The sequence below is a fragment of the Dermacentor andersoni genome, chromosome 5 (assembly GCF_023375885.2).
Source record: "Dermacentor andersoni chromosome 5, qqDerAnde1_hic_scaffold, whole genome shotgun sequence".
NCBI classification, from domain to species: Eukaryota; Metazoa; Arthropoda; class Arachnida; order Ixodida; family Ixodidae; genus Dermacentor; species Dermacentor andersoni.
In genome coordinates, this window is record NC_092818.1 from 192495176 (window position 1) to 192517259 (window position 22084).

The 22084-nt window shown below is 43.4% G+C and overlaps 1 protein-coding gene across 5 annotated transcripts in view; it reads left to right on the top strand.

Annotated features, from left to right (window-relative positions):
* Nucleotides 1-120: 120 nt before the first annotated feature.
* O-fut2 (O-fucosyltransferase 2) overlaps nt 121-22084 on the top strand; it is a 45876-nt gene continuing 23912 nt past the window's right edge. For 2 of the 5 annotated variants that reach the window (XM_055071467.2, XM_050179496.3), the window contains exons 1-5: nt 128-347; nt 8850-9115; nt 10127-10379; nt 11427-11493; nt 13067-13373. In XM_055071467.2, coding sequence (XP_054927442.1) covers nt 187-347; nt 8850-9115; nt 10127-10379; nt 11427-11493; nt 13067-13373 — 1054 coding nt within the window. In that variant the 5' untranslated portion in view covers nt 128-186. Of the gene's footprint in view, nt 348-8849; nt 9116-10126; nt 10380-11426; nt 11494-13066; nt 13374-16626; nt 16757-16969; nt 17392-22084 lie in introns of those variants that run through there. The other 3 variants (XR_008612774.2, XM_055071466.2, XM_055071468.2) reach the window with 3 other exon arrangements.

The following is a 22084-nucleotide window of genomic DNA, read 5'->3' on the forward strand; positions in this document are numbered from 1 at the left end:
TTTGTCCATAAAACTAAGTGTTCAGCAATATTTGGCTGAGAGGTTTGTAGCTTATTAAAAGTTATGGGATCAGTTAAACTCCTCGACTGGTTGTTTTGGCTGAGTGCGGGTGGGTTCAAAAACGCGGTGCCAATCCCAATACGCATGCCAATACTCCTTTACACTCGTCTACGCCATCCTTAACTAATGCCCGCTCTAAGATTAATAGTGATAGTCTTCTGCATTTTCATTGATGTATTGTCATTAATTGTTTCTGCTGTGGATCCGTATCCTTCATGTCCTGGTGCAAACCCATCGCAACCGTGTTCTGCCAGTTCAGTCTCTGCGCTCGAAAAAATGCTGCCACGGTATGTCTGGCATTACTTTCAATTAAAAGGATGCGCTGTCGGACAAGTTTGTTCTGGACTTGAAACTGCCAAGTGCTCGAAACGATTACACGTGGAAGGGGATACATGTGCAAGCTCGCAACTGAAAGCTCACAGAACTTGGACAAGCGCGTATCTTCGGGCATCATTTCACATACGCGAAACCCTAGCTGTAATACAAAACGGGCACGAAAAATGCATTTGAGTTTCTGGCACATTAATGCGCCTCTTGCACGGCGTTGTTGAGCATGCTGAAGTTCAAACTCGATAAACGTCAAAAGCTGCTGCCCGTAATTTCAAGAGCGCAGACCATGCGCAGGCTTTGATCCCGCTTTGTTTACGCTAGCGTGGTTTTTCCGCAACGCTAGAAGGAAGAGGCTGGGTGCTGGAGTTAATGTTTGTAGACAACACGGTGGTCATGAGAGACGCTGTAGTGCGGCTCATTGGAATAAGTTTGCAGGGGTGTGCGAACAGCAACTCTTGAGAACCAATCAAATATGAATTGAATAGCGCCAGAAGCAAATCTAATATATTATTAGTTTTGAATAATAAACGGCTATTTTCACTGTTGATGTAAAACAGTATTCATGTATACAATACAATACAATACAATACAATCTTTATTGTGCATAAAGAAAACAAAGTACATATAGCAGGCCTACCAAAGCCTCAGAGGTCTTGACTGGCAGTGCCTGACAGTCAGTTCACAGAAAATTGCACAGGGTTAATAGTGGAGTTAGCTTTTAGTGGGTCGGATCAAAATGTTGAACAGTTATACAAAATGTTACATTAAACATCGACAGTTCTAAGTAGTTTCTTAATCCCACGTCTTGTGTTTGCTTCTAACACAGGCGTTGGCAATTTATTAAATATGGCTGGAACATAGTATTGCCGCGTTCTCCTTCCGTACTTTGTCGCAGTCTTGGGGATGACATAGGGTTCCTTCGGTCTTAAGGAGCGGACAGGCGTATATCGTGTTTTAAAATCATTATTCCAGAAGTGTTTAATTACAACACTTTCGACAATCAGGGAAGTGAAGTTTGGCAAATTCAACAACCTAAAGACGTCTGCATCTCGTTTTGGACACAAATCGTAAGCCACTGTTGACAGCAGTGAACGTAAAATTGAATTAATTCTTGAGCTCCACCTAAGAGTACAATGGCCATACACAGTCAAACCATAACGTAGCACACTGTAGACTAAAGCATGGACAGTAATTTTTCGAACGGGGATTGGCGTAAGCCATCGTATATTGTATAATACACAGGAGACCGCGCGCAGCCTTTTACAGACGTGGGATAATTGCGAGTTCCATAAAAGATCACAGTCAAAAAGCAATTCAAAATACTTAACAGAAGATGCTTTTTTAACAGGCTGACATGTACATTCATAACAGTCCGATGTGTGTAAGAATAATGATGTCGTAGGCAGGATTTTTTTCATGGGGTTATGGAAACAGACAAGTCGCGTTTTAGAAGGGTTGATGCTTATTAAATTAGCCGCAAACCAGTCCATAGCTTTAGTTGCCTCATTCTGTAAGGAGCTGATTGCATTAGAGTAATTAGTTGCACAGGATACAAGAACCGTATCATCGGCATATTGATATATATAATTACTTACTACACTGGACAAATCATTCACATAAATGTTAAAAAGCAGGGGGCGTAATATTGAGCCCTGAGAGACACCATAATGAATACTGGTAAAAACACTTAAACTGTTTCCCACCTTTACACACTGTCGTCTATCCTGCAGAAAGTTAGTTAATAAATTCAAGAATGATCCACGAAGGCCTAGGAGAGACAGTTTCTGTAACAAAATGTCATGACAAACACTGTCAAATGCCTTAGAGGCATTCATAAAGAGGGCACATGCTACCCGGTTACGGTCTAGTGTCAAGTTTAAAAGATCAGAGAAAGCTTCTAACAGTGTTTGTGTACCCTTCCCCTGTACAAATCCATACTGATGTGGTGATAATACACTATGCTTATCTAGAAACTGTGTTACCGTAAGAGCCACATGTTTTTCTAATATTTGAGCCATACAGGGAATTATTGAAATAGGTCTGTAATTTTCAATACTATTGCGTGCACCTTGCTTATGAAGCGGAATTACAGTTGCGGTTTTCATATCAACTGGAATCACACCACCATCCAAAACAAAGTTTAAAAGAGATAGCAATACATGTTTAATTGCGTCAAGGTTTCTCTGGAGTTCACTGACAGAGATTTTGTTGAAGCCAGGTGATTTGTTTGTCTTAAGATTGAAGACAATGCACCTTAATTCTTCAAGCGATAGTAAAGGAAGATATGCGGAATCTAGCAAGCTATCTGTTAATGTACACACCGATGGTCGCCGTGTCCTCGATCCCGAGACACTTGAAAAGAACTGATTAAATAAGTTTGCCACAGTTTCGTCGTCTGCAGAAAAATACAACGAAAGGCGCTGTTTAGGCGTTGAAATGTTGCCGCCTCTAAGATTATTGATTAGGGACCATGTTTTCTTTATGTCAGATCGAGCTTCTTCAAATTTCTTTCTAAAATAAACGCGCTTCGCAAGTCTGATCATTGCATTCACCTTGTTTCTGGCACATTTATATCTTAAGCGCGTGTCGTTGCAGTTTGACGACCGCTTGGCCTTAGTCCACAACAAGTCTTTTTCCTTTATAGCTGCTAGGATCTTGCTGGTCATCCATTTCTGGCTCAAGTTACGTTGCCTGATTTTGACAACGCGTGTTGCCGCCTGCCTAAAAGCATCGAACGCAGCTACAAATTTGTGGTACATGTTTTCCAGTGACACAGTACATAAAAAATTCTTCCAATAATTTTTCTGGACTAGTTTATCGAAAAGCCTTGGATCAATTATACAAATTTGTTTGACAGAGTTAATAGCCTTTGATAACAAAGGATTCACAGTCTGTTTCAGTGAACAGCAGACGAAGTACTGGTCAGAAAGCTTAACCTGTGCAATAGTAGATTTTACTTCCAGATTATGGGCTCTAACATTTACATGATCAATGCAGGATGAAACAAGACGTTGAGATAGGAATTCCTCGCGAGTTGCTGCATGTATTGTCATTTCAATTCCCCATTTAGATAGTGTCTAAATAATCGGCAACTATTCCTACTGTTGGACGTAACGTATCTATATTAATGTCACCTGTGAGGCAAATACATTCATCGGTTCCTAGACGTGATGACGCAGAGTCGAGTTCAGCCAAAAAAAGACTCCTGTTACCACATGGGGGACGATATACAGAAAGCAAGGCCAATGAATATCGAGGATTAGATAAGCGGAGAGTAACAGTTTCGGCATGGTCGAAAGGCAACTTGAGTTCGGAGACTGACCAAGTGTTTTTTACGAAGGCAGCCACGCCTCCACCCTTCCGGACCGGACAAAAAAAGGAGAATAGCTGATAGCCCGGTAGCGCGAAACTAGAAAATAGATCTGGCGATATATTTATCTCGGTGAGTACGATGACATCAAAAAGCAGTGGAACAGAAGATAGAATGGCTACTAAATGGTCCCAGTGCTTACGAATGCTTCTGATGTTTACGTGAGTAACGTGGAAAGCGTCGTTACCCGGATAACAAAAAAACCGAGAAACTTCTAAAAGGTCATTGCAAACCTTGAAAGTACTACCCATGACTAGATAAGCCTCGCAATGTCCAATTTTCTATTAATTCGAACGAGTGGAGCGCCGTCTGCTTTCCTTGCAAACACCTTGCCATTTATTGTCCATACGTACTTGAAGGACATTTCCTTTGCTTTAGTGCGAGCTAGCCAGAACAGTTCACGATTAACCCGTGTGAGGTTGTCATTGAAATACAACCGTGGAAAATCATTCTGAACTAATCCTGGCAAGTTTTTACGTGATCGAAGCCATTGTTCCTTCGCTTCAACGGAGCATATCTGGATAAGAATAGCTGGTGCAGTATTGTCCCTACTGGGTAGACGGTGGATAGCAGACACTTGAGTTGCTGCAAAGTTAGGTACCTCAAGTTGTTGCGCAAGATCACTGAGGGAGGATTGCAAGTTCTCCTTTGGCTTGCTGGGAAACCCGTGGATCTCGAAATTGTTTTTACTACTATACTACTCCATTTCATTCATTTGCTCACTTATTTTGTCAATCAGCTCTGACTGGAACTCGACGGTAGAAGACAGCGAGTCAACCTTGGAACGTAATTCCACCACCTCCGTCTGATTTTTATTGACTGTCTCCAATACCGAGTCATATTTTGTGGAAAGAAATTCTATTGAAGTCTGCACTTCCTGTATCACGTTCTCGATCTTTCCAACCGAGTCCTTAAATGTAAGAAGTTCCTGTACCTTCGTGGCGAGTATTTCTACACTAGATGCAAGTCGGTCTAGTTTATCATTTACAGCAATAAATTGCTGTGCAAACGATTCTTCTTTTGTTGTCTGTGTCTAGTCTCCCTGTGTGCTTTCTTCCGGTCGTCATGTTTGGCACAGCCAGATTTCACGCTTAACTGCACTCATTTTTGCATATTCTGTTTTCAACTACTGTAGAGCATCGTTTTCCAAGGTGGAAACCTTCTTGGCAAGCCAAACATGTTAAAAATTTTGCATCCTAAGGTAACGGCTTAGAGCAAGCAGCACAATCAGAAGGCATTTCTGTGCAGTCAGCGGCAAAAAATTACAATGATAAAATAAGTAAGAGCAAAAGGCTCACCTGCCGAAAGGCATGAAATGATTAGCTCCAGGAACGTATTTGCCGCTGACTGCAAAGAAGAAAGCCGAGCGATGCTGTTCCTTAAGTAGGCATTCATAAGCATCTGGGGTGCAGGCTAGGTGATGAGCTGACGAGAGGGTGACAGCTTGGGGACGAACATTGCAGACGGAAACCCGCTGTCTGCGCAGACCCTGCGCAGATCCAGGCTAACTGATGCTTGTCGCTGCACTGCCCGTGTCTCAGTGAAGCGTCCGATGACCGCATGCAGCACCTGCCGAAAGGCATGAAATGATTAGCTCCGGGAACGTATTTGCCGCTGACTGCCTATATATATAGTCATAAGCTTAGCATTTTTCTGTCGTAACATTGCTATTATCAAGTATATTTGTTTATTTAATGCATGAAAGGAGCGTTATATTTAGAAACAAGCAGATTGTTCGCATATACAGGACTTTGGGAAAGTGAGAATGATCCCTGTAGCATAGCCTGTTGCACTGTGTGTGAAGTGATTTTGAAGGGAGACGGAAGAGATAAGTGCAGTGCCGTAACTGTCTCTCACAGGAGGACACCTCAACGGCACTGCACAGGGAATGGGGAGAAAAAGATGGAGAGAAAAACAGGAAGAAGGTGGCAAGGGCAAAAAAAAAAAAAAAAAGGAGCGAGTGCAGGGCTCAGAGCCGCGCTCTCAAGTGCGTCTCATTGCAGAAGTCGAGCAGTGCTGAAAGAGCTTGCTTTATGATGGACGAGTGGGCTGCAGGAAATAGCAGCGCGGTTGTCTTATCGAAAGGCAGTTCCAGTCGCCGATAGGATGTACACAAGTCCGTGCGCTCCACACCGAAAGCAGGGCAGTGAAGTAGCAGGTGCTCGAGTGTCTCCAAATCGGCGCAGTTGCTGGGGCCTGTTGCACTACATAACCTGTTGCACTAATAGGTTCTCAAGTATTATGTGTATGTTATGCCCACGGGGTAGAAAATTTTCGTACTTCTGCCCGAATTTTATTTTTCATTGCACACAGTTGACATTTTAAAATATTTGAAAACTATTCAAAAAATATTTCTATTTACAAATAGTGGCTATTCAATTCGAAGACCAAATCAAATAGAACACTATTCTAATCGTTATTCAAAAGTGTCGAATATTCGCACGCCCCTATAGTTTTGACATTTGGGGTAAATTAAAGCGCATTCAAAGTGCAGTAGACGAGCGGTTTATAGAAATGCTGCTGGGACTCGAACCCACAATCTGCTACAGAACAAACAAGAAAGAAACATGGGGTTTTACGTGCCAAAACCGTGATCTGATTATGAGGCATGCCATAGTAGGGCAGTCCGGAAATTTGGACCACCTGAGGTTGTTTAACGTGCACCTAAATCTAAGTACAAGAATGTTATTGCATTTCGCCCCTATCGAAATGCGGCCACCGTGGCTGGGATTCGATCCTGCGACCTCGTGCTTAGCAGCCCAATACCACAGCCACTAAGCAACCGCAGCGGGTATGCTACAGAACCACTCCACCGTTGCAGTATATCTTCAAGCACCTTTGACACAGCACTAAGTCAGTCACAATTGGTATTCAGGAATGCGAGAGAAGGTAAATGCTCGCATGCCTGAGTTCTGTAACTACACAAAGCAATACCAAAAATTGCCGAGAAGTACACCCCTCCCCCCCCAGATAAAGTGCGAGTGAGATGGAATACCAAGTCATAATCCACGGTAGTATAATGAATTATCGCTTATGAATGAATGCACAAGAATTTTCTTATATATTCAACAATGGTTGAACAAGTGATGTCTTTGGAGGTTGTGATGAAGACAACTCTCCTTGTTGAAATGTTAGGTCCCTTCGGCTGAACCAGTTCACGGTGGGGCACAAGAGGTTCACTTATTGTGCCGTTTGATTTCAGTGGTGCAGGCACAATGTGACGCTTGAAACGAATGTCAAGGTACAGACGCAGGGCAGGTATTACTTTTTTCCCTGCTAATGTGTGCTGTCTGCATAAGCTTGAGAGGTCCTGCGCCACAGGTATGATCTGCTTCAGGGGCGTTAAGTACAGCTTGCATTACATAGACACAGCAGACGCGTGTAAGTGGGGTTTCAACAGCGCTTACGCCTATGTGCTGCATCGTCTGCTGCACTGCTGCTCCGCACCTGCATGTCTGCACCAAGTTGGCACTGTTGGTAGGAAGGGTGCAGAAAAATTGTGAACCAGCCCTGCATCTTTCTTGTATCTGTTGAAACAAATGGTGTGCCTAAGAAGGTGCAATTGCTGCATCGCTGAAAGAAATGTCAAGGTGCAGCAGCTTGTGGCCTACCGTGGTGGCGTAGTGGCTATGGCATCGTACTAAGCATGACAGTATGGAATCAAATCCTTACCATGGTGCCGCATTTTGATAGGGGTGAAATGCAGAAATGCCTGTGTACTGTGACTGCATGTTAAGGAACCACAGGTGGTCAAAATTAACCTAGAGTCCCCTACTACGGCGTGCCTCCTAATCAAATTGTGGTTTTTGCATGTAAGACCCCAGAATGTAATTTTTTTAGCACCTCATGAACTGGTTAAGGTGGTGCAGGCCAAGTGAACAGACCTGTTGTCTCTAGAGATATCCCATGCACAAGGAATCCATAGAAAACAGAAGTTGACAACAAGATGGAGACTTGAAGTGATCAGGAGTGGTCCAACTGTCAAACTAGAGCCAGTGTTTCAACAAGCAGACTTGTGTTTGCCAGGACCTCCAGAGCCATCCCTTGTTCAGCCACTGTATATAACATTGTCTCCATCTTCCTGGATGCCTCCGTCTTGTTTGAATTCCTTATACGTTGTTTTTACTGTATCAAAGGCTTATTTATCTATTAGAGTTTTCTGTCTTGGTTGCATGTAGCAGTGTCTGATATTTCCAATTGGGATCAACACCTATGAGGGTGCACTTTATATTGTTGGATTGTGTAGGTGAGTCTTGATGCAGCCATTATTTGAACATTTCAATGAAGATCAACTTCAATGAAGATGCAAACTACAGGCTATAGTACTATTTGTACTCCTAAGGATCAGCAGTGGTCGAACAAAGGATGTCACTGGAGCCAGTGTTTCAGCTAGGGAACTTGACAATGTTTTAACCCCTTGTTGAAACGTTGGCAAGTTTCCTGGTAAGCTTCCAGTGACATCGCTTGTTCAACTACTATTGATGATTGCCGGTCTCCATCTTGTGATCCTGTCTCGTTTGTATTTGTACTTCTATGCCATAGCACTAGCATGTCGGTAACTGATCTAGAACTCTAGATGCATTGTGCCATTAGTCCAAGCATATAATTTTACATGCACAGGCATACTCTCTCATGCAACATGCTGAACTGTCTTTTGCAGGCATTGGTTTACAACTGTATGTGCTATTCTGAGTTCCTGATAACTGTCGTCTTCTGCCAGGCAGGTTCAGTAGCAGTGGTGTTTGTTCTGCCACTGAACAAGCAGTCATGGGTTCAGCTCCCTGACGTGGCATTTAGAGTCACATTATGCCGAGGCCAGAGTGCAAATGTCCTCACGGGTGCAATTTAAAGGACGCCAAGGGGGTTTATTTAGAGCCTAGAACCATGCTGGTCAGCATCAGAACGTTAAATAAGCCCAGTTTTCTATTCCAATGCAGTCCTTTAAACTAGTTCAGCCACATATAGAGCTGAATATTGCTTTTACTTTAAAGAATGCCATGTAAGCTCAATTCGTAGTACACTGTAAAGCGATTGCAATATAGTTTATTGGGATCAGTCATTTAAGTTCCATTCAACTTTGTTGTTGCAGGAAGTACCTGCTGCATGATGTCAACCCTGGTGAGGGTTTCAACTTGAGAAGAGATGTCTACATGAGAGTTGCAAGGCTTGTAGCAGCACTTAATGCAGATTCTCATCAGGAAAAATGGACGCTGGTTTTGCCGCCGTGGGGTCCATTATACCATTGGCGCAGCAAAGATGTAGGTTCACAAAGCAAGATCAGATGGGAAGAATTTTTTGATATAAACAGCTTAGCTGGCTATGTGCCTGTCATGGAATTTGAAGATTACATCCACAGTGAGTATGGCTGTATATTAACTTATTTGAAGGAGTACTGAAGGGGACTGACACAAGATTTATGAATTTCCATTTGTTTTTATTAAATGAAAATTCTATGCCTTGAAACCATACAAAAACATAATGGCAAGTTTCAGAGCACCCTGAAGAATTACCATAGCAGCTTTTTTATGAACTATGGGGGGGAAGGGAGGTATTCTGTAAATGTTCACCTAGTAGACATGTCCACTTCGTCTGCTGCTGAAGTGCCAATTGGCTGAGGGTGCCTGTCTCCTTCTGACATGTTCCTCAGTCCAGCCAATCAGAACTTTAGCAGCAGACAAAATGTACATGTCTACTAGGTGGGCACTTACTGTATCCTCCCCCCCCCCCCACCCCCGGGTTTTGGTTTTGTTTCACATGAGGTGAAACAAAACACACAAAATGAAGGGCACAGTTGGCAGCTTTTGGCAACACGAGTCACTGTATGGTCTTCAATCACTGCACCGGGCTGACTAGCGTGCTCTTGAGTTGTTTGTGAAACCACAAGACTGCCACCTCCAATTTTGGTGACCTGTGCCGCTATCTTGTACACGTTCGAAAAGCCGACGTTTGATTTCACCTCATGCGATTGGCCTAGATTGGCCTAGGCCGCGATATCGGCGCAGCCTGCACAATCGCGCGAGGCGAAATCGAACGTCGGCTTTTCGAACTTGTGCAAGATAGCGGCCCTGAATAGTCTCCTCTTTCATGTCCAAAGCTCCACTGTACTTGGCCTTGGTGCACATTTTGAATGGATTGCATAACAGGAGCTGTAATTATGTGTGGTGCTCTCAAGAAAGTGAAGCTTTATACCACGATCATGGAGTTGACAGCTACTTAAAAATCAAGAAAAGTGCAGCACAAAATTTTCGCGTCGGTACTCAGTTAACATGTATTCTCTTTTTCATAATACAGTCCTCAGCGTTAAAAGCCCATTGCATTTGATGCCTACACTTGCCTCACCTACACTGTGCTGTCTTTCCTTTGCAGGCATAGGAAAACTTATTGACAAAATATTCTTCCTTCAACACTATCCAAGCACATTTACCTCGTCCACATGGGTTGAAAAATACGAAGAAAGTCCATGCCTTGAGGAAACTGGCTACTATGAAGAGAGCGATGGAGAATACAGTGGCTGGTTTTGGGGCTATTACGATGTCACAAGCAAGGAAGTTGCTTGCCTTTATGTCCAAGGGTCTGGCTCCACATTGAAACCACTGCTTCAAGAGCACTCAAACTACACGTATGTGATGTCACAGTGCTCTCTTATTAGCAAATGTTCTCTCACAAATGCAGCAAACCAAGGAATAGACATATAATATTTTCTCAAGCCCTTTATTTTCTCTTGACCACTTCAGGTGCCAATCAAGTCTATCGATTGAAAACTTACTTTCACTACATTTGTTCCATCTTCAGAATCATAACATGTGCACAGCTTCAGAATAGTTCAAGAATTTCGTATTTTTTTGTGTGTTTTGTCAAGATTACAGAATGTAGACTTCATGTAGAAACTCACTACAGGAGCATCAGATATGACGACATCAATGATTTCATATCTAGCAAGCTTGAAAAGCACCTTTCCAGGTACTTGAAAGTTGTGCCTTATGCCACACAATGTGAAATACAATTAAAAGAAGTGTGTCCGCTACATACAACGGCACAAAGCAAAAACACGCAGCTCTCTACCTTCCAACTCATTTTACTAAAACATTTTGCACACATTATTCAAACTTGCAACACAATTCCAATCAGAATTGTCTCAAGATATATGCGACACATTTTAAATATCATTACTTTCGTCAATGCTCGTGCTGCTCATGCACTGTCTTGACATACACAATTCTGTACACAGCAATTAAAAGGATTAATACCTGGCATGACCGAAGTGGAGGAAGTCACTTAAGACTTAAAGCAAATTAGAGTATAGTTTCTACAAGAAATAAATATGTATTTTTACACATGCACTCAAAACGAAACAGTCCAATGTTATTGCACATGTGAGAATAACAAAATTACGTTTGGGTAGGTAAACTACTCACATAATCAAATCTACTTTTGTAGTCACTCACTGATGTAACTTCACATTATATTCTCTGTGTTGCTGGTTAGGCAGTTGGTCCTGTTAATTTTGGTACCTTAGATCCACTTCTCTATGTCAGTCCTTCTAGGAGTGGTTATGAATGGGACGCGGGGCATAGAAATCTTTTTTTTTTTTTCTCCCCGTGCTTCAAAATGGTTGCACTGGCTTCGTTACATTGTGCCTTTCCCTCTCATTTTTTCTCTCTCGCAGTGCCATCATGCTAGATCGTGCTGAAGTTATCCTCCATGATAATTTCGGGGACCCAGTTTACTGGGAGGTTAGCATCTGCTCGTGGCTTTTTGCCTCTGCATGGGAAACTGCACAGGCTGTTTAGCCTGGAGTGTTCTTTGCAGTGGCTGCCTTTTTTCTATGTGACTTCTTGATGAGTACAGCATTTTATTTCCTGTGGTGATGCTCTTTGCCTGTTATAAGACAGGTGCAAGTGTTATTCATAGCCACATTAAGAAATGGGCACCATTATTAATTAATAAACAGCCTCGTTGTTGAATTGTAGGGCGTAAGAAAGTCAGCTGGTATATAGTATATGTACCATCCTTTTCCCAAAATAAACTGAGTTGCAAGTTCAATGCGTTGGTAACTCTGCCTATGTTCTTTGTCTTTTTGCGCACTGCAGTTCAACAATGAATCACTACCATCTCGCCCAACTCTCAGTTATACTGTAATAAACTGCCCTGTGCTTGTATTTTATTTGTATACCTTCATCTTTATCTTCACATATCGAAGGTGCGGGATCAAATCCTGGCTGCGGCGGCCATGTTTCGATGGGGGCAAAATGCAAAAACACCTGTGTACTGTACAGTGAATGCATGTTAGAACTCCAGTGGTCAAAATTACTCTGGAGCCCACCACTACAGTGTGCCTCATAATCATATCATAGTTTTGGCACGTTAAACCCCAGAAATAAATTAATAATAATAATAATAATAATAATAATAATAATAATAATAATAATAATAATTATTATTATTATTATTATTATTATTATTGTTATTATTGTTATTATTATCATTATTATTATTGTTATTATTATTATTATTACTACTACTACTACTACTACTATTATTATTAGCTTCACTTGTATATAGTTTTATAAATCTGGGACATATATGCATTTGGCAAAAGGGACAAGCATGCAAAATTCGAAATACAGTTTTATGAAACTAACGGTGACTCGGTGTCAATCGTGTTCTGTTGCTCATCACTAGATCAAAGATTCAATTCCTGGCCACAGATGGGGGCAAAATGAAAAACGCTTCTGTAATTACATAGATTTAGGTGCATGTTAAAGAACCCTTTGTGGTCAAAGTTAATCTGAAGTTTTCCACTAGGCGTCTGTGCAGTTTTGGAACATTCGGTTCCACAATTTAGTTCTTAAACTGAAGTTTTGGAAGGTAGGTGAACCTCTGTTCTTCAGAGTGAACCTCCTGTTGTAAATGCCAGCAGCCATGTTCATATTTAGTTACCCAATTTCTAAATTTGGTTTAAGAGAACAAAAAAGAATGATGAGATGCCCTTCTACTGCGAGAGGCAAATTCTGAAGCTGCAACCTGTTAAGGCCTTGCTTAATGCAACAAAGGCCCTATTTGCTCGTTAATGGTAGCAAGTTGTATGGAAGTCACATGCATGTGTATTGAAGGCACTGAATGCATCATTATATTAGAAGCCTTAAATTTTGACCTTATTGCTTGCATGCCGTTAGATGTTGGCTTATATTGAAATTCTGATGTTGATAATGCTGCTGTTTAATTTAGAGGAAACCACTTTGACATGTGGATACATTTGGTTCTTAAGCTTATGGGCATTTTCTTTCTTTGTTCGTGCGTGTGCAGATAAGGCGAAGCATGCGGTTCTCAAAGAGACTTCGTGATGTGGCAGACAAGTTTCGCCGAGACTTCCTGAACTCGGATGAGGAAAGGGATGGCACAGTGCTTGAGGAAGACTGGAAAGTTGTTGCCAACCGTACAAAGCATGCCCTGGGTGGCCCATATCTCGCAGTTCATCTCAGGCGCCAGGACTATGTGAAGAGCCGTCCCAAAGATGTCCCTGACCTCAAGTGGGCAGCAGAACAGATCCAAGTGCTGCTTGAGAAGCAAGGCCTGAAGAAGGTGTTTGTTGCAACTGATGCAGGCGATGAAGGTAAGACTGTAGATGCTCTCTATACGTAGGTACACATGTCAATTTCCTAGTGGAATCACACCACTTGATACTCTGTCGCCAGTTCTCATTAACACTGATATCTCCTTGTGTCTACCTGTTTTTATGTCATTGGATATCTCTTAAATATAGTATGTGTCCTTCCCTAATTCCAGCAAGGATATCATTAGTTTGCACTTATTCTCGAATCTGTGCTGCACTCATTCTCTCAATGTTATATATATAGTCATCATTTTTGTTGGTCATATGGCTGCCTTTTTGTTTCAGCCTGTTTTTGTTACGAAAAAACCAGCCAAAAACACAAAGGTGTTCTTTGTGTTTTTGGCTGGTTTTTTCGTTCAAGTATGTACCAATTGACTGGCCCAGATTTCAACCCTTCTGCTCTTGTCCTTTGTGTGATTGGCTGGTTTTTTCGTTCAAGTATGTACCAACTGGCCCAGATTTCAACCCTTCTGCAAATGTTTTTGTTAGGTTGCAAGTTTCACTTTCACATGTTAATACTGACAGAATAGGTTTATTCTGTTTTTTACCGTGGCCACGACTGTATAAGACACAGCAGGCAAAGCTAGCTTGTCCTCACCTGCCATGGTCGCCTAGTGGCTGTGCTGTTCGACTGCTAAGCATGAGGTTGTGGGATTGAATCCCGGCCACGGTGGCCGCATTTCGGTGGGGGTAAAATGCGAAAACACCCGTGTATTTAGATTTAGGCGCACATTACAGAACCCTAGGTGGTCCAAATTTCCGGACTATTCAGCCAACTTGAATCGTGAATAAGTGACATTGGGTATGCGCTGCTCTTAAGTGAATCTCGTTCACCCTATCTTGGGTTACTAGGCATGTGCCACTGGGCATGTGCAGCTCTTCAATGCACGTCTCTCTCACCAACTTTGGTCACTGGGTGTATTGGTATGTGCAACAGGGTGTGTGCCACTCTTCAATGAACCTCTTTCACCCCAACCTGGGTCACTGGGTATGTGCCATTGGGTATGTGCCTCTCAATAGGCCTCTTTGATGCCAACTTGTCACTGGGTATCTGTTGCTCTTCAACAACAACAACAAAAAATCCTTTAAGGTTTATTCGGGGCTGGGCAGAATTGAATCCACTTCATATATATTCAGACATGCACTATGCATTTCCTTCATGGTGGGACCGCTAGATTTCAGTGTGTCCAGAGGGAAGTGAGAGAGAGGAGCCTGGCTGCAATACACGACTCATACATGATGTGTTTTGGCAGTATGAATACAGTGTACTGCCATCAGTGGCTTAGCCAGAAATATATTTCGGGTAAAGGAGGTTCTCCGCCGACAACTACCACTCCTCGCCCTCCTTCACCTCTCTCACCCTCTCTCTCTCTCTCTCTCTGTGTGTATATATATATATATATATATATATATATATATATATATATATATATATATATATATATATATAACACACACACACAGTCGGACCCACTTATTATGATACATGTACTGGTTTCAACAATAATCAGTTATAACAATGAAAAGCTGCTGCACCCTCAACTTTTGTATCTTTTCTGTGGAGAAATAACCTGTTTACTACAATGCCTTCACGCCGCATTATCAGGTATAACGATGAAGTCTGGCTGCTGGGTGTCCATACCAAAAGGTAATAGAATGGAAAATCCTTGAAAAGAAAAAGTGAAACGAGCCGCTGCACGATCGCCCGCCACTACAACTGCCGCTGCGTGCTTCCACCCCTCCGAACACGAATGGGCTGGCCCATAGTTCTGCGCCGTGCCACCCTCCAAAACACGAATGGACTGTGCCAACTGCGCCAGGCCCCAAACACTCTCAAGTTCAACAAATGGCCACAAAGGGCAAAAAAATTGACCGCGTGGTGCTGCTAAAAAACAGGCATAATACAACAATTAAAAGGTTCCCCCGTGAGCGCAATATCATCTGCTAGAGGTGCCGTAGTAAGTGCAGTTTTAACCTACAAACTTTCTACCACGCTAATTGAAGCAATTTTATTACATGACAAAGTGTACAAGAATATTCCTAATGATACACTGTACTCTTGAGCACTTACTCTGCTTTTTTTTAGCCATTGTAAGCACAAAATAACGTTCAGCATCATTGACCACCCACAGAACCTCTGGCCTGGATTAAAATTTTTACCGGTATGTTCGCATGCACGGCAGACACGTATTCATGGGTTGGTGCACTTAAGCTGGTTGCTCATTTTGTGCTAAAACCAGTTTATTGCACTTTGATAATATGCATTCTTTAACTTGAGGTGCATTGATGTGTTCGCGAGGGGAGATGTAAGCCTGAAAGCTAGGTTTCGCTCGTGAGCCATGCGGAACGCATCTGCATCGAAGCGGGAGCCGGATTCTGCTGCAACTTACGATGGCAATAACGGTGAGTTGTTTAACATCGCTGTTTGAATTGTTATGTAGTACTGTTTCATTAACTTACAGGTGGAGACAAGTTAACGAACTAGATCCTGCATTACATATGGGCAGTCGGGACCCTCCATTGCTGTTTCCTAAATAAACCTCTAGATGCGAGGCCGTTGTTATACACACACAATCACGAAAGATAGAGAAAGCGATATCAGAACGTGCGTCACATTTTTCACCTCTTTGTAGCCGTAGCCATGGGTGAAGTAGCCTTATCAATATATATATATATATATATTTTTTTTTTCAAGTCCGCCTCCAACTTCTTTCGCCCACAAAACCAAATAACCCTTTGGTAACTTGAAGTGAAAGTACAGAATTTAATGCATTAAACAGTTACATGCATGATAATTCAATCCTATTTCGTACCTGTTGGTTCCAAGTGCTCTTGCTGTTCAGTTTGGTTTACCTGAGAGCAATTATTTTTGCAATAGTGAAGCGGTGCATCATGTTTGTGCAGAAAAAAAAAACTTCATAATTTCTAATAGCTTCATGTCTATCATGCATTTGCTTGCAAAACCAGTAGGCTGATCTCTTCTAGTGCATAAATGAGTGCAAGAACGTTCTCATTTGTGAGCCTAATAATACTGAAGCTATTGACACGCATTGTAGTCAGGCAGACATCAATTTTGCGGACAGTAGCAATACTTATTTAATTAACGTGTTGTTTAAGCACCCTTGAACAAACAGTGTACATTTGCATGTGTTCTGCAGTCACAGACCATTACAGTCACACCATTACATATATGTCACCCCTTTTTACATCTCATATTGCAAAATTTGTTTTCTTTCTTCAATTTCTGATGCAGTCAAAATTTCTGGTCCAGACATGTAGTAAGGAGGATGGCACCAGTGTAAAGCAACACAGTTCACACACTAAAGAGAAGCTACTGCCTGCTACAACAAGGCCATTGTGTGGACTTTTGCTGCTCCTACAAGGTAAACAGCACCGGGTTCAGAAATAAATATGCTTGATATATGCTGCATTGGCTTGCTAGTCTCAAGATACATGTAATTTATTTGTAGCAGATGATATGAATGTTTGTTCATATTTACGGTTCAGCATATAATTGGTTCAAACATAAAAGAAAACACTACATAAGTTTGGCTAATGAGTGCTGTATCTCATGTGTTACTGTTCTGCTCCAACAGAGTCTGCACCAAGCACATCTTGGTCCTTGTCACAGGAGCCCCCATCTACACCAACAGGAAGGAGCTGGAGCCGAACCCGCAGGGCTTTTACACAATGAACAAAGACAATCCAGAAGTATTAAGATGAGATATCAAGTCTACGGAGGACTGTGTCAAAGGTTAAAAGAGCCTCGGCCATCATTCCACCAGCACGGATATTGGCCAAGTCATCCAGGTACCTCAACAAAAGAAAAATCTGTGTGTTCAGATGCACCTGCAACCCCTAAACAAGACGAACGATTCTTGCCAAAAAAAATTCCGCCAGCTTGCCCTTTCTTAATCAGCTTTTGCCCTTTCTTGATCAGTTTCCTGGCCTTGTCAAATTCCATTTGTGCCAAGTATTATAATTTTTTTTCAATAAATGCAAGCTTTTTCATTCTCTATTCTTGTTAGATCTCATTCCTCTTCCTCATCAAAACATAAAGGTGAACTGATTCTTTGTTCATACTTAATACCAGTCACTGTCTAGTATCATAACATATCTGTAACAGTACAGTCGCAGTACCATGAGCGGCATGCACGTTGCTACCGACATGTGACGATGGTGTTTGCATGCCTATTAGGCGAGATGGTAGATCGTTGTTCGAAACGCACATTCAGTTTGCGTTCCCCGCTGCTGACGACTCGGCAAGGCCTAGGCCAATCGTGTGAGGCAAAACTGAACGCAAACTGGATGCGCGTTTTGAACAACAATCCCAGATCGTGGCAGTGTACTGCGTAACGGGCGCCTCGGTGAGAAAAATGCAGCAAAAACAAAGAAATTCACGTCCCACCTACATGGAATTGTTTATGACGCTTGAGATGGCGGTTGCGGCATATGGAGTGTCACGCATGAGGCCATGATTGAGCCATCGTCCGGGAATACGCATTCCTTGCTTCAAGAACGCTGGTTCTGGTGCCACCCAACAGGCATCGCGTGCAGATTCGGTGCCGGACGTAGGTTTGCGCGAAAGGGCCGTTATCTCAATCGTTTGCCTTTGTGTACACACGAGATACAGTCACTTTTGTGCTCGGCACCGGATGTGTCGGCGCCTGTGGGCAACAGCATGCGCTGGAGAAATGTTGCTGCATGCGCTGTTGCTCTACGCCCGGTGCCGAGTTATGCAAAATCTCGCAAAAGAGATTGCATCTCCAAAAGCAATTGACTGAGAATACTGTGCCATGGCAGTACTGCCACTGCTGGTCGACGCACGCGGCGCACTTTGTACTGTCGGTAATGCAATTACATATCCTCGTGCCAAGCTTGCCAAGGTAGGCTAACAGACTCATGACAGTAAAGTTTTGTTCTGCGATGCATTGCCTATCTGTGCTGTCTCTTTTCGCAACAACGAAATTCCCGCTAAAGCGAATTTTTTCGCATTCCCCGCCGATTTTGTTATTGCAAGGTTCAACTGTATTTTCTAGTGTACGTTGCCACGTGCAATTCCTGTCCTGAAATAGCTGATGCGGCATCAGCGTGTGTCTTGCATTAACCTTTGCACCGTGTGCTATGACTTTTCTTAATGTTTTTGGACTTCATTGCTTGCAGGGTAGAGTGGACTCTTTCTTGAATGCAAGCTTTCTCATTCCTATATTTAATTCCTAGCCTCATTCAGTATTGTTCTTCTTGCTCGATAGCCTGGGTTATTGCGCAAGCTACATTGAAGTGATTGATTGCAGAATCTGGTTTAACTGCCGTCCCACTTAGTCCTGGTCGCCGTGTTACGTTTCTCGTATATGGAAGCCTGGTCAGTTGCATTGGGAAACAGTCTCTCGAGGTAAGCACCTGCTCCTGCAGTCCGCACAGTAACATAGACTCCCTGTTTACACGCACCATGATTGGTGCTCCGTGTTTGTCCTTTCCTGCTGCAGCCATGGGAAAAGTGTGCTTGTGGTCTTCTTTGGCTGCGATTTGGCGTGAGCGAAGACTAGCATACTTGTTTACATTGTCCGAAGTGTATGAAGTTGATAGCCACATAGGTGGAAAGGTCTGCAAAAGTTGCTGCAAAGTGCTGATTCCCACAAAACCGACCATGTCCACATTGAGAGCAGGTGAGGTAGAAAGTGTGACGACACATTAGCATCTACCGAAAGAACAAAAAGAAACTTGCAGGTTGGAAAGGAGGTAACACTAAAAGGCCAGGTAGCTCATTTCTATGTGTTGGCTGCGGCAGCAGCTGCTTTAGTCACCCAATTGCTTCACAATGCTAGTTGCTCATCTTCAACAGCGACTGTTGGTGTAAACAGGCGGGATCTGCTTGTCCAATCTGCTTGCGCTGCTGGTGGTCGCTCGTTACCAGACCACCATGTGCGACAAAGGCAAGCCTTGTGCCCGAAATTGGATGGCTGAACGTGTCTTAAACGACCCGTGGTGTGTGAATGCTCACTGCTGTCCTGTGGATCTTAGCCAATGTATAGTGTATTGTCTGAACCTTATGCAGTGATTGAATGTTGAGTCTCACTTTATCATGGTCGCTATGTTATGTTTCTCGGATGTAGCGGCCTGGTCTGCTGCATTGGGCAAGACTCTCTCGAGGTAAGCATCTGCTCCTGCAGTCCACACAGCGACAAAGACTCCTGATTTACACGCACCATAATTGGCGCTTCCCGTTCGTCTTTTTCTGCTGCAGCCGTGGACAAATTATGCTTGTGGGCCTTCATTGGCTATGACGTGGTGTGAACGGAGACCAACATACGTGATTACATGGTCCGAAGTGTAATGAAGTTGATAGTCACGTGGTTGGAAAGGCCCGCAAAAGAGGCTGCCGAAGGTGATGCCTACGAATTAAGTCGACCATGTCCATATTCAGTGAAAGTGGGGCACCAAATGTGAGCGACACATTAGCGGCCCGCGAAAGAACAAAAATAAATGTGCAGGTTGAAAAGGAGGTAACATTAAAATGCAGGGTAGTCCATGTCGCTGTATTGGACGTGGCAGCAGATGCGCGAGTCACTCGATTGCTTCGCAATTGCTCTGCACGATGGCCGTCATGTGCAACGCCGAAAGTGAGCAGTTTACGAGCTCGCATAAATGGTTTCAGCCTATCTCGATATGCAAATTTTATTTCTGGTTTTGTATGAGAAGATGCACTGTTTGTCTTCTGTCAATAAAGTCGTGAGTCCTGTTCATTCACTTGTGGCTTGTTTGTATGGGCATCAGTAGAGGCTCTTCAGTCTCCTGGAAATTAGAACGCACCAACTGGTGCATTCTATGTTGCTGGTGAAAAGAAAACACACTGCTATAGATTTCAAAATGATGTGCTTCTAATCGATGAGGCAATCGTCGCAAACATGCTTGCATTGGATAGTAACAGGATGGTAGGCCATGATCAGATAGTGTTGCGTTGAGCAGGACTGTAGAACGCCCTCGATAACCTTCAAAAGAAACTGTCTGCCCCGGTCAGTTAGGAGTTGCCGAGGTGCCCCATGCTGGAAGATGACGTCATGGAGTAAGAAGTCCACAACGTCGGTCGCGCAGCTGGTTGGAAGAGCACGGGTGATCTCGGATCGCATAGTATTGGGGGTGAGCCCCACCACTGGTAAAACTGCCGCCACTGTCGGCGTGACGTTGCATGAGGGATCACGTGGACACAGCAGCTGCGTCGGCTGCTTCAGGAGCACTAAAGCGAGCTGAAAACAGAAGTTTGAAGTCCCACTTGCGCTGCGGTTCTGATTAAGCAGTGAGGCCTTGCCGCCTTGGGTGTCTGCTTGACAACACTTGAAAGCACTATAATAGGTAGTGGCTGCCTTTGGAGGCATGCAGCATGGTAGGTGTAGTGACGCGAAGCGTCGGATGATAAGACAAGACTATGCATTGATGGTGAACCACGGAACTGAACTTTATTCTCATGGCAATTGCTTATATACAACTGATATAATTGACAGCGCCCCCTATACACAACAGTAGGCTACTGCTCGGTGCCGCAGTGCTGGACGTACGCAGCAGAGCTCGGTATCAGCCTTATTCACACGTAGCCGCAGAACAAGAAGCTGCATGAAGCTTGGCTCGCGAAACTTAAGAACCGGCAAACAGCCATCGGCGACAACTCGCGTGCGCAGCAAGCACAGACGAGAGGAAGATTTCTGCTACGGCGTCGGGACATTCTGTGAGTAGCAGAAAATGCGCATTGAGACGCTCACCCGCGCCCGCTGCACAGCTAGTGTCATGATGGTTTGGTCTATGAGTTTGTCGATACTAGACAGCGGCAAGTTCACTGGAATGGAAAGGGTCTAAGGGTTTTAAGGATCACATTAAAAAAAGGCATGGCATGTGGTCATGTTGGTGTTGTGAATTAATGCACTGGATTACGAAAAAGAAGCAGCGGGAAATCGCACACTTAGAAGACTGATAAACATACAGTACGATACAGCTTGAGAAATAATATTGCAACGTCCCAGAATTTAGAAGGAAAAAAAAACATTGAATCGCCGCGACGGCACATCGCACTCGGTGTTGGCGTCAAAAGTCTCTACAGCGAAATTATTTTTGAACAGCCCTGACAGCATCCACACAACAATGATTGCTTGTGTACTGTCAAATACTAAAATTCTGCGGCCTAAATAAAGCTCGCAGCACAGTGCAAAAACGCGCTCGTAGCGAAAGTGAATATTGTGCGCAGGACAGGCATGCAGGCGCGCAGTTGGTCGCTGCGAACCCATGAAATCGCTGCATTGAGGCTTCATTCTGTTATGCTCCATTTCGTTATGTAGACAGCCCACTATAAGAACATATTTCACATCGTCTGCTGTCAGTGTTTGCCCACCTTTCACGCAAGAAGCCGGTTCGGGAGACTCCATCGCGGTGATTGCACGCAGTGGCATCAACTGTACGTATTCGGTAAAAAGGTAGAGTCTATAAACTATTCTGTGCTTTCTGTTTGCTGAAGATTATCTTGACGGTAGAAAACTTCCGTCGTTTCGAGAGTACTTACAGAAATATCCAGGAAGGCTCCCGCGTAGTGTTTCTGTTGAGCGCCAACAGCCAAAACTATGAGGAGCACGCCGCGTGATCCCTCATACTACGCAAGGGAGACGCTTCCGACAGATGGTGACTCTGTAAGTCCTCTCCTCCAATAGTCTGTAGCAATGGCGACCCAT